Below are 13,969 nucleotides of genomic sequence, written 5' to 3' on the forward strand. Positions count from 1 at the left end.
GAGTACAGGAGGTAGGATGTTGTGTTGAAGTTGTATAAGATGTTGATGAGGCCTAATTTGGAGTATTGTGGGCAGTTTTGGTCATCTACCTGACGAAAACATGAAAATGAAGTTGAAAGAGTACAGAGAAAATTAATAAGGATGTTGCCGGTACTGGAGGACCTGAGATATAAGGAAAGATTGAATAGGTTAGAATGTAGAAAATGGAGAGGAGATTTGATAGAGGTATACAAAGCTGTGAAGGGTATAGATAGGGTAAATGTAAGCAGGCTTTGCCCACTGAGGTCAGATAGGATTACAACCAGAGGACATGGATTAAGGGTAAAAGGTGAAAAATTTAAGGAGAACACAAGGGGAATTTCTTTACTCAGTGGGCTGTGGCAGTATGGAATAAACTGTCATCACAAATGGTGCTTATGAGCTCAATTTCAACTTTTAAGAGAAGTTTGGATAAGTACCTGAATGGTAGGGGTATGTTGTGCCCAAGATAGAGCTGGCTGATTCTACAGCCCTCAGTTGCCTTTTGTGATACTGTGAATGCCAAGTATTGAAACTAGACAAAATGTTCTCTACCATACACCTATAGAAAGTTTCAAGAGTCTTTGGTAACATACCAAATCTCCTCAAATTCCTGATGAATTAGACCCACTGGGTGCCGTCTTCATGATTCCATCAATGTGATGAGCCCAAGCTAGATCCTTCAAGATGTTGGCACTGTTGGCTTTCTGCACATTTTCAGCACACTTCATCTTAATTGATCGGTTTTCTTCTAAAGTTGACAAAAGAAACAAAGAATATCGGCCTCCCACTGCTTCCTTCCCTGCCAACATCTACAAATTCATATAACCAGAAGATTAAAGAATGTGTTCCTAAGCCAAATAGCTTTCTCTAAACAGATCATGAGGGCTGCATGGAAGTAGTCCAGTAATGAATAGAAATTGAATCTGATTTCAATGTGTGCTGTAGTATTGTCACACAATGTGAAGGCATTTTAACATGTTTCCATTGTTAGGTGTGAACAAGTTTGATGAGAAAGCATATTCTAGACTGACTTTGGGTGAGCAAGCTGCAACGCTTCGAGACACCAAAGAAAGAGTTCTTGCTCTCCAACGTATCACAATGGCAATGCAAATTCTTTTGGCGCACACCATGGTTATGAAAGCTTTATCGCTTGTCTCTGTGAGGTATGTTAGAAACTATACAGTTTCTGAGTGTTTAATGATTACTAATGAAATCTTATTTGATTTATTTTGTAGAAGTCAATTCCATTGAATCAATATTATTGTTGCATTATAAATGTATGAATATTTTATACATTCCAATGAGATCACTCCTACGCTTCTAAGCTCTAAAGGCCCAGTCTGCTTAATTTCTTTTCATAACACACCCTCCATTCCTGAAATTGGTCAAGGCCTACGCTTCCTCTATCACAGAGCGGATCCTTCCTTGGGTAGGGATATCTTATAAATGTGAAGTTTCACAGGGACTCTATCCATATTCTTGTATTCCATTCTAATTGCAATAAAACCCATTTTATTATTTGCTGCCTTAATTGCTTACTAAACCTGCATATTAGTCTTCAGTGAATCATATACAAGGCCATCCAGGTCTTTAGATCCCAGCATTTTTAAAAAATGGTAAAAAGTAATCAACATACTGTGTAGCCTGCCATCTAGGTAAGTGGAGAGAATTCCATCGTACTCCTGATGCATCATTTGCAAATGGAGTCAGGAGATGAACTACACAACATCAAATACCTGTCTCTGACCAGTTACAGCAGTTTGTGGATGGAATAAATTGGTACAGTTAAATCTTCTGCCCATTAGTAATCTCTGCTTTTCTCAGGAAGGCTAATGCTGTGGGAATGAATACATGATAATAGCATTAATTCTTAAGGAAAGATAGACCCTCTCTTACAAAGAAGTTTGTGACACATTTATAATGGGAAGGTTCTTAAGTGTTTACAGAATACCTATAATTAATGTTATCAAGCTGCATGGTTCAGAGAAGTGGAAACTAAATGTTTTATAAGCATGGTAAAGCAAAACCAAGTTTTAAATTTACAGGGCAATATAATCAGTTCAATCCTCCACTGCTACTCAATCTCTTAGAATATATTAAAGTATATAACAGTTGTAACATTTTGGTAAAATCTCTCTTTCAAAATATGCCTTTACAGTGGATCTATATGCAGTCAAACAAGTGGACTGGAAGCTCTTGGATTAACTGACATCCGTATCTTGGTTCGATTGATGTGCCTTGCAGCTGGAGGCAGGGCTCAGTTGGCCAATAGTGGAACAGAACATTTATATTCAAGTGCTCCATTTAGACTTTCAAAAGGAACAACGTGGAGTACAACCTCCTGCTTAACATATATGAGTTCAGCCATTGGCTGTCTAATTGCAAACAGCCCCTCAGCATACAGGGCATTGGTTAATGTCTGTACTCAGGTAATGGGAGGAACAAAACGACCTGTAAATGATAGAACATGCTGCAAGCAATGCAGATCAGGAAACACACAGTCTTAGTTCTTTGTACCTAGGACTGAATCTTTGATTCAGCAGTTTGCCTGTCATCTGCTAAGTGTAGCATTTTCAATTTTTAAATGTAAATACTATTTTGACTTGTTTTATTATAAAATGATCTGTTATACCGTCTAGGTAAAAATTTTTCTTCTAAATTTAATGATAGTCTTGCAATTTACAATTAGTTCGTAATTTCTAGTAATTATATTCAACTACAATATTAAATTTAAATTATTTGTGGTAATGCTATATTTATGCATGCGATCTTTAATGGCAGGTACCACAGTTCTTCTAGTACATGTTATTCAGATTTATAACCAATATTCTTTGAAATTTGGAAGCATTATTTCATTTTTCAGGATGTGATCTTTGTTGGTAGGCCATCATGTATTATCTATCCCACACAGTCGTTGAGCACTTAGTGATAAATAATCTTTTAGATACATTGCAGTTTTCTGGTGAAGATGGGGAGTTTCAGGATTTAGACCCAGCACCTCTGACTAGAATCTCTATTGGACCAATCACATTAATGCTGTGGCTTCAAGAACCCATCAGAGGTTGTGTATCCTGTGGAAAGTAACTAATTTCTGATTTAGTTTGGAAAGTGCTGTTGAAATAGTTTATCAAGTAACTGCATTGTGTCTGTAGTAGATCATAACATACACTGGTCATGGAACAAGTGAACATTCAGAATAATTGGCAAGTGCTGTTCAAGCAAGCTGTAGTACTGGGATTCTGAGTAGTTGTTAGAACTACACTCTTACAGGGAAGTGGAGAGTATTCTATTACACTAACTGATTTCCTGTAAATCATGGAAAGGCTTTATGTTGCCAAAGGTTAGTTATTTGCCACAGGATACCCAACCTCTGACCAGGTGTGTGGCCGCTGTGGTTATCCAGCATGAATGCTGATAACAGTAGTGTTATTCAACATCAAGGCAAAGTTGGTAGATGCTGTCTTGTGTCATGTGGAGATGTTCATTGCCTGGCATTTTCATGGCATGAATGTTACTTGCCACTTAACAGCTCATTCTTAAATGTCATGCAGGCCTTGCTGCCTGTAGGCATGGAATGGTTTATTGTCTGAGGAGTTAGGAGTGTTATTGAATTTTGTGCAATCATTGCTACTGTTGACCCGTTAATGCAGCGGATGAAAATGGTTAGGCCTAAGCGATAGACATGAGGAAACGAGAGGAGAGGGCAATCAGCCCCATGAGTCTGTGCATTATCATGGTTAATCTTCTTGGCTAATCCAGTCCTAGGGAGCATTGTGGTACAGCTGGTAGAGCTGCTGCCTCACGGTTTAGCAACCGAGGTTCAATCCTGGCTTCCAGTACTCTGTGCAGGGAGATTGCACATTCTCCCCTTGAACTTTGGGTGCTCTGGTTTTCTTCCACATCCAAACATGTGTAGGTTGGTAGGTTTATTAAACACAGTAAATTGCTTCTAGTGTGTAGATGGATAGTATAATCTGGATGAAGTAGATAGGAATGCACTTTGAATAAAAATGAACTGTTTAGATGGGTGCCTGGGCTGGATAGGCCTGTTTTCATGCTGTATAACTGACTGAACACAGTACCTTCCTGCTGTGCTCAATTTTATATGCTTGTCAGTCTCTACCTTGATTTAATTTGATGAGTTCCACACCCGCTTCCCCACACACAGCTCTCCAGGATTGAAAAGTATGATTCTGTTGAAAGGAAATTTCTCCTCCTCCCTATTTAAAGTGGATGGCCCCTTATTCTGAAGCTGTGCCCCCAGTTCTAGATACCCCTTCTAGGGGAAATAACATCCCTGTGTCCACCCTGTCAACATCCCTCAGAATCCTCTATTTTACAATAAAATTCAATCTTTTTCACACTTCTCCCCAGGAATTAATCCAATAAATCTTTCATACACTGCCTCCACTGCAAGCTCATCTTTAATAAATGCAAAGATCAGAATTATGCCCAGCGTCCTAGGTGTTGTTTCATCTGCACTCTGTAAAGGTACATCAGAACTTCCTTAGTTTGATACTCTGTAATAGAAGACAACATTCCAGTACCTGTGTTAATTATCTGCTTTGTCAGCTGATTCTGCTTTGCCTGCTGGGGCCTGCAGATCCCTTTGAAATGCAAACTGTTGTATTCTCACTTGATTTAAATAATATCTGACTTTATCATCCTTCCTTCCAAAGTAGATTACTTCACAGTTTACCACTATCTGCCAACATCATGCCTACTTTCTTAGCCTATCAATATTTGTTTCAACACCTATTGCAATGTTTTGGTTTGCAATGTGTGAATGTCATCAAACACCATAGGCTTAATTATAGTAATAAACAATCTACTTAAGAAACTATGGCTACATCTACACTAGACTGGATAATTTTGAAAACGCCAGTTTCACGTAAAAACCATAGGCATCCACACTATACGTTTTTAAAAATATCTCCGTCCACATTGAAATGAAGATTTCAGCGAATCTCCTCCTAATGAGTATGCACAGGACACATCCACCGAAAACAAGCGACATGTTTGGTGTTGAATCTCGCCGTGAAAGACAGTGTGTGTTTGTTCAGTTACAGACTAGAAAAACGTAAACGACAGGCAGCTGTTGGCTCTCGCGCAGGAGGATTTAAAAGTTTTTTTAAAAATACTGAAGTTTACGGAGGCAACCAACAGGGAGTTCACGGACTGTATGACTCGGCTGATGACAAACATTGAAAAACTGACTAACTCTGTTGCATTAATAAGGCCCCTTGTTAAATGTGTAAAACATGTCTGCATCAGTGTTATCCTGTAATTCCATACAGTGTTACATTAGGTTGTTACACATCTATTGTCACAGAAGTATTTGCATAAATAGGTAAACCACCTTCATAGAAGTAAGGACAGAAAACGGTAAAGTGAGTACAGTATACTTATTTGTTCAGTAAGTTATGGGTCAGAGTATTTGGTGAGTACATTTCTAAATCTTCTGGCTTCAGTCTCTTTACTGTCTGTTCTGAAATTGTTAGGTTGCCTTCAAGAAAACAATGAAATGGCGCACTGCTGTCTGACAAGTGTTTTCAGATTTCTCTGGTTACCCCGTCCACACTGATCTGCACGAGCAGCGTTTTCAAAAATACCCACCCTGGAAAGAGTTTCTGAAAAGCTACAGTTTCGCGGGACGAAAATGCCGTTTTAGTGTGGACAGAGGGTAGAAACGAGAAAAAGCTTCGGTTACGGATTTATCCAGTGTAGTGTGGACATAGCCTACCTTTATAAGTAACTATGTTAAATTCTGTGAAGGTTTGTGTTGCTTAGTCATTAAAAGGAATTTAAACATCTCTTTTCTAATTCTTTCTTTCCCAAGGATTTAATTGCTGCTGCATCAGGCCTACATGTAGGCATAATTCGTGATGTGCAGCAAAAGAACAGGGTGCTTCAAGTTTTCTGTAGATCAGCAAAAGGTAAACTTTCTGGCTATCCCAAATTTCTGGTAACCCAAGCCTTGGTAGCATTGCTTACTGAGAAACGTTTTCGACATCAATCCAGTCGTGACAAAGAGGAAGCAGAGTCTAAAGGTAGGGAATGTCAGAGTTCATTGTATTTTGAATTAACTGTAACTAGATATCTTAGTAGCATTCTGCATTTTAGTGATTTCATACCAAGTTCTGTAAGTGATATGTTTTTTAAATGATTTTTTCAGTTTAATACCTGAAGTACTGAAAGCAGTATCAGACAATGAAGCAATATTGTTTTGGTTTCAATCACTGAAGCAAATAATTTAAAAGAAATGTATTAGGTTGGCCTTCACTGCAAAATGTTTTGAGTATAGGAACAAGAATATCTGACCGCAATTATACAAGGTATTAGTGAGAGCATTACTGGAGCATTGTGCACAATTCTGATATCCTCACCTAAGAAAGAATACACCTGCCATAGAAGGAGTGCAGTGACAAATCACCATATGGATATCACATGAGGGGAGATTGATAAATTAGACCTGTATTCACTGGATATAATAGGAATAAAAGAAGATATCATTGAAACTGAGAAAGGAGATATTGCTGGACTTCATTCTGAGGAATTAGAATGATTTAGCTGAGAAAACGTGGAGAACAATCAATGTGTCATAAAATTTTAGAATGGCTATAGAGAAAAGCAGGGAACAATCTAAAGAAAATCCTTTTTAATAGAGGTTGTTTTGCCTTCTGTAAAATGAGCAGTGATCTGACCAATGTAAAGTGAAATCTAAGGTTGGCAATATCATACCACCTGCTTGGCACATTCCCACAAGAGAATCTGAAAGATCGGGGAGCCAAAGCCAGAGCTTCCCGGTTGACAAAGGAAATAGTTTCTACTTTGTACATGGACAACTTGGGCAAAAGAACCTGTTTCCATGTCCTGTAACTCTGAATCATTTGGCTCCTTTCTTTACTGAACAATTTAGAAATTTTATTCAATAATTCTGTGTTGAAGATATTTTTTTAAATCCTTTCCAGATACTCCACCTTCTTCATCTGCATATTCTTACTCATCAACACATATTGGACCCTTGGAACTAGCCAACGCACTTGCAGCGTGTTGCCTGTCTGTGAGACTGAGTTCTGGACATCGTCAGTGGGCCGCACAGCATCTAGTACAGGTCTTATCTACCACTGAAAGGAACAATCAGTTTAGACCTCAAACTTATGCAGACCTGGCAGGGGATCTTCGGAAATGTCCCACTGTTAAGCTGGAAGCTCATGAGAACCGGGTACACTTTCATTTTTGGATATTTTAACATGATTTCTGGTCCAGATTTATGATGCAAAGTAGCACAAATATTGAGGACAATGGGTAACCCTAGGTAATTTCTAAAGTAAGTACATGTTCGGCACAGCATGGTGGTCCAAAGGGCCCATATTTTGCTGTAGGTTTCCTATGTTCTTCTATGTTTCTATGTTCTATGCTAGGTAGTACAGGGAATTGAAAAACTCTTTTTGCATCGAGTACCTAAGTTTGAAGTTTTTTCTTGTTTTTCTTGGAGGTCATAAAAATAATTATTATTAATAAAAAACTTATGAAATAGAGGTTGAGCACCCTGTGATAAAGATCTACCCCTTAGTAACAATGATCAGAGAGGCACAGAGAGAATCTGTATTTACCAACAAGTAATTCTTTATTGGCTTAACTAAAATGCACTTGGGTTCTGTTCTGAAATTGTTAGGTTGCGTTCAATAAAACAATGAAATGGCACCATCTGTTCGGGCACGTCATGACAGCGTCTTTAAATTTCTCCGGTTATCCCGTCCACACTGCTCCAGCCAATCCGGCATTTTCAAATTTACATACCCTGGAGAGCATTTCTGAAGTTCTCTGTTTTCGGTGGTCAAAAATGCCATTTTAGTGGAACAGAGGGTAAAAACGAAGGGAAAAAGCTTTGGTTATGGATTTGTCCGGTGTAGTGTGGACGTAGCCTGAGAATGATGTCAGGCTTGGCAGGTCAATACCTGAAGGTTTCAGGTTATTCCAGTGCAAGAATCAGTTCACAGTTCATAAAATGAGAAACAAAGATAATTAGTTTCTCGTACATCGGATGTACAACTCTGGCAGGGTTTGCAAGATATTACTTCCTACAAAGTGAAACCCAATAACATGAATGGCAGCGATGCTTCACTACCGGATGAACTCAATACCTTCTATGCCCGCTTTGAAAGAGAGAACATAGCTACAGCTGTGAAGATCCCTGCTTCACCTGATGACCGTGTGATCTCTGTCTCAGAGGTCTATGTTAAGCTCTTTTTAAAGAGTGTGAACCCTTGCAAGGCAGAAAGTCCAGATGGAAAACCTGATAAGACTCGGAAAACCTGTACCAACCAACTGGCAGAGTATTCAAGGACATTTTCAACCTCTCACTGCAACGGGCAGAAGTTCCCACTTGCTTCAAAAAGACAATTATACCAGTGCCTAAGAAGAATAATGTGAGCTGCCTTAATTACTATCGCCCAGTAGCACTCACATCTACAGTGATGAAATGCTTTGAGAGGTTGTCAGACAGACAGACATACTTTATTGATCAGGAGGGAAATTGGATTTCATTACAGTCACACCAACCAAGAATAGTGTAGAAGTATAGCAATATAAAACCATAAATAATTAACTAATAATAAGTAAATTATGCCAAGTGGAAATAAGTCCAGGACCAGCCTATTGGCTCAGGGCGTCTGGCACTCTGAGGGAGGAGTGTCATGACCAGTCTGAACTCCTGCCTTAGCAAGGACCCAGACCCATTGCAATTTGCCTTTCGCCACCATAGGTCAATGGCAGATGCCACCTCAATGACACTTCACACAGCTTTAGAGCACCTGGACAACACAAACAGCTACATCAGGCTGCTGTTCATCAACTATAGCTCAGCATTTAATACCATCATTCCCACAATCCTGACGGAGAAGTTGCAAAATCTGGGCCTCTGTACCTCCCTCTGCAATTGGATCCTCGACTTCCTAACTGGAAGACCACAATCTTTTCTTTTTAAATCCTTTTATTAATTTTCAAACAAGCATTAGAAGAAAAACAGCAAATACAGAGAGCTTGGGAGTACATAATTAATAAGGCTGGAATGTGAATACAAACAGTTAATAACCCAAATATAATAACCTCCTAAACTCATAGTGTATTACAAAAATAGAAAAATGGAAAAAAAACAAAAAAAAAAACAGCTAACCTAACTGACATGGGCTATTGTATCATATCAAGTATACATAGTAGTGTCAATAACTCCACACCTCTATCCAAATAACTAAAGGTTTAGGAAAGGTCAGTTTAACTCAAATGAAAATGTTGAATAAATGATCTCCAGTTTTCTTCAAATTTGACCAAATTATAATTTTTTCTAAACTCAAAGAAGATATAGTTTGGGAAAACCATTGAAATGTAGTTGGGGGATTAATTTCTTTCCAGTTCGGTAGAATAGATCTTCTAGCCATTATTGTGACAAATGTAATCATCCGCCGAGCTGAGGGGGATAAACAACTGTTATCCACCACTGGTAAGCCAAAAATTGCAATAATAGGATGAGGTTGCAAGTTAATACTCAGAACTGTTGAAATTATACCAAAAATATCTTTCCAGTATTTTTGCAAGCAAGGGCAAGACCAAAACATGTAAGTCAATGAGGCTACTTCAGAATGGATTAGATTGTCATAGATTGGATTAGCATGAAAATAAAATCAAGCGTGTTTGTCCTTGGACATATGAGCCCTATGTACCACCTTGAATTGTATTAGGGCATATTTGGCACAAATAGAAGAGGAGTTAACTAACTGTAAAATTTTCTCCCATTGCTCTGTGGGTAAGGAACATTCTTTTTCTCATTCATTCTTAATTTTATCTGACATCCCTGGTTGTATTTTCATGATCATATTATAAATGGCGGCTACTAAACCCTTCTGATAGGGATTGAAACCTAGAATTTTTTCTGTAATATCAATTGGGGATGAATTAGGAAAGGACTGTAACATATTATTCAAAAAATTTCTAATTTGTAAGTATCTAAAAAATTGGGCTCTAGACATATATTTATTAGACAGCTGTTCAAAGGACATAAAGCAATTATCTGAAAATAAGTCATGAAAACATGTTATACCCCTCGTTTTCCATAGCACAAAGGCTTGGTGCATAAGAGAGGGCTGAAGAAGAAGGAAGACCACAATCTTTGCGGATTGGTGATAACATATCCCCTTCACTGATGATCAACACTGGTTCACCTCAGGAACATGTGCTTAGTCCACTGCTCTACTCTCGAGATGGATATGACTGTGTGGCTAGGCTTAGCTCAAATACCATCTATAAATTTGCTGATGATACAACCATTGTTGGTAGAATCTCAGGTTGTGATAAGAGGGCATACAGGAGTGAGATATGCCAACTAGCCGAGTGGTGCCACAACAACCACCTGGCACTCAATGTCAGTAAGACAAAGGAGCTGATTTTGGACCTCAGGAAGGGTAAGACACATACCAATCCTCATAGAGGGATTAGAAGTGGAGAGAGTGAGCAGTTTCAAGTTCCTGGGTGTCAAGATCTCTGAGGACCTAACCTGGTCCCAACATATCAATGCAGTTATAAAGAAGGCAAGATAGCGACTATATTTAATTAGGAGTTTGAAAAGATTTGGCATGTCAACAAATACACTCAAAAGCTTCTTTTGATGTACTGTGAAGAGCATTCTGACAGGCTACATTACTGTCTGGTATGGGTGGGCTACTGCACAGGACCGAAAAAAGCTGCAGAGGATTGTAAATTTAGTCGACTCCATCGTGGGTACTAGCCTGCAAAGTACTCAGGAGATCTTCAAGGAGCGGTGTCTCAGAAAGGCAGCATCCATTATTAAGGACCTTAAGCACCCAGGCATGCCCTTTTCTCACTGTTACCATCCAGTAGGAGGTACAGAAGCATGAAGGCACACACTCAGCGATTCAGGAACAGCTTCTTCCCCTCTGCCATCCGATTCCTAAATGGATATTGAACCCTTGAACTTTACGTCACTTTTTTAGTATATATTATTTCTGTTTTTTGCATGATTTTAGTCTATTCAGTATATGTATCCTGTAATTGATTTCTTAATTTATTATTTTTTTCCTCTTTATTATCTATTGCATTGAACTGCTGCTGCTAAGTTAACAAATAAATTTCATAATATATGCGGGTGATAATAAAACCTGATTCTGATTCCCCTGTCCTTGATTCATCTAAATCCACTAATTTGAAACTGTAGTTTTTTTCCACTGTCCTTGAATCATTCAAATCAATTGATTTGTAGAGTGTAGTTCCTTCTGGCCAATACACCCCTTAATCAAAATTCCAAAATCTGAAAACCTCGAAAATCTGATATGTTTTGAGCGCTGACATGACATCACAGATGGGAAACTCTACAAGGTACTGGGAAGGTTCCCAGGCGATGCAGTTATCAGCACACCACAGACAGCTATGAAAGTAATCTCACATATTTAATGTACAGAAGTTAATAAAAAATGAAAAACACTGCATAAAGCAGAAAAATTAAGAATCATCAGTGTTCCAGTGAACATAAACCACTTAACGGTATGCTGATAATGAAACAAGCAAAGATCTATGATGATGAACTGAAAATTGTAGGTAATTGTGAATATTCAGCAGACTGGTTGCAGAAATTTATGAAAAGGCACAGTATTACATTTTAAGAGATTTGTAGTGTTAAAGCACCTGCTGATCACGAAGCAGCAGAGAAGTTAATAGAGCTTGCAGAAGTCATCGCTGATGAAAATCTAATGCTAAACAGCTACATCAGTACATATGTATGATAAACGAGCATATGACAAAGTCTGCTTCCCAGTACACATAAGTTGATAGTCAGGAATGATGGCAATGCCAAACAGCCACTGACTGTTCACCTAGGCAGCCAAGGTCAGAATCAGAATCAGGTTTAATATCAATAGCATATGTTGTGAAATTTCTTAACTTTGTGGTAGCAGTTCAATACATAATAATAGAGGGAAAAAGAACTGTGAATTACAGTAAGTAGATATTTTAAATAGTTGTATTTTAAGTAGTGCAAAAAAAAAGAAATTTAAAAAAAAGTAATGGGATAGTCTTCATGGGTTCAATATCCATTCAGAAATTGGATGGCAGATGGGGAAGAAGCAGTTCCTGAAGCATTCATTTTGTACCTTCAGGCTTCTGTACCTCTTTACTGATGTTAACAGTGAGAAGAGGGCTGTCCTAGATGGCGGAGGTCCTTGAAGATGACCTGGATACTACAGAAATCAGTGCAACTGATAGAGCTGGCTCATTTAAATGTATTATATAAAACTACCTTCAGGGTATATACATAAGCTGTATATGTAATGTAAATGGATTTCATGTTTAGACTTGAGTTCCATCCCAAAGTGTCTCATTATACAGATGCAAATATTCCAAAATCTGAAATACCTCTGGCCCCAAGCATTTCAGATAAAAGGTGCTCAATCTGTAGTAGGTTTTTATGAATGCTGAGTAGTAGTGTACCAAGTACTATGTATTGTTGAGTGCTAAAATAAGAGACATATTCACTTTCTAGCAGAATTTTGCTCTGAGCATAAATTTGTATCTCAAAATACTGAGTTATGAACTGTGCGTCAAGATTTTGAAGTGTGGATGTCTGGGCAGCTGCTGTTGCACTAACAAAATCTCTTCCTCTTCCCCCTCATTCTCTCTACTGTAACCAGTCACAATAAAATTCCAATAGAATTATTTTGTTTTAAGATGCTCTGCAAATCAATATCATTAAATTGGTGAAAAGGAGGAGAGCTTTGGAATAAGATGCTTGTCAATTTGTCCTTTTCCTGATTTACCTGAATGATTTCTGTAGTAAAGCTGAGCTTTATTTTGCACATTATTGATGATTAAAAGTCAAATTGCACTGAAGACTGTATACTTCAGAAGAAGCAAGCTCTTTATACTTTGCCTCAAAGCTTTCATTGATTGTAACACACACAAAATGCTGGAGGAACTCAGCAAGCCAGACAACATATATGGAAAAGAATAAACAGTCACGCTTTGGGCCGATACCCGACACTCAGGCCTTCTGAGTTCCTCCAGCATTTTGTGTTGCTTTCAGTTTCCAGCATCTGCACATTTTCTTGTGTTTTCATTGTAGGTTTCCATAGAAATCAAATAAGGCTTAATCATTTCATACTGAAAACTACTTAATATGTTTTTCTTCAGATAAGCTTCTAAATTAAGATATTGTGAAATAAATGCTAAATAGGATGACATTTTACAAGAGAAAATTTTGCAACAAGGTATTCTTTATGTAGCTTAGGGTAAAATTACTTTTTGTAGAGTACTGAACAATTTATAATCTCTGGTTATTTTAACTTCAATAACAGGTTGCAAGTTCTTCCTGGTCAGTTGCAAAGGGTTTGCTAGCCACAAGTGCCCTGGATAGAACCATTCGCCTGTGGACTTTAACCAAGAATACAGTTGCATTAATACAGACAGTTTGCTTTAAAACTTGGTATGTTTGCAATGTTTGAAAACTTGTAATTTCTTAGTCTCATGATACATACATATTAGAACTATTTTAGAAGATACAAATGTGTAAAATCCTCAAGTTGGGCAGTCACTGTACTTTGCCAAAAAATGAATATGAATGGATAATTGGTTTACCAAATATTCTCTCAACATGAACAGATACATTTTAGTTCAAGCATTAAGCAGAGTTTTGTTCCTAATGCCCCTTCACCAACTCCACTTCCCATCCTGAAAGGTAATACATTCACTGTATTTCTTCCCTCATATGTATTATGTGGAACTGCTCTTTGAACCACAAGAAATGGTTGAGAAGCTGAAACACAAGGGATAAGTATTCAAAATTTCAAAGAAGAAGAGGATTTATTAACCACTCTCTATAAATCCTCTATACTAGCACCCTCTCGGACTTGGTCTGAGCAGGCAAAAGATCTTGGTGTCAGTA

At 38.0% G+C, this 13,969-nt stretch overlaps 1 protein-coding gene across 1 annotated transcript in view; it reads left to right on the top strand.

Moving 5' to 3' along the window:
- The window catches only part of LOC132404918 (probable E3 ubiquitin-protein ligase HERC1), a 279,423-nt gene that overhangs the window by 178,220 nt on the left and 87,234 nt on the right, over positions 1-13,969 (top strand). Inside the window, exons 48-52 of the mRNA XM_059989522.1 lie at positions 1,013-1,184; positions 2,180-2,450; positions 5,861-6,071; positions 6,993-7,246; positions 13,383-13,510. Of these exons, the coding sequence (XP_059845505.1) occupies positions 1,013-1,184; positions 2,180-2,450; positions 5,861-6,071; positions 6,993-7,246; positions 13,383-13,510 (1,036 nt within the window). The remainder of the gene's footprint in view (positions 1-1,012; positions 1,185-2,179; positions 2,451-5,860; positions 6,072-6,992; positions 7,247-13,382; positions 13,511-13,969) is intronic.

The sequence above is a fragment of the Hypanus sabinus genome, chromosome 14 (assembly GCF_030144855.1).
Source record: "Hypanus sabinus isolate sHypSab1 chromosome 14, sHypSab1.hap1, whole genome shotgun sequence".
NCBI classification, from domain to species: domain Eukaryota; kingdom Metazoa; phylum Chordata; class Chondrichthyes; order Myliobatiformes; family Dasyatidae; genus Hypanus; species Hypanus sabinus.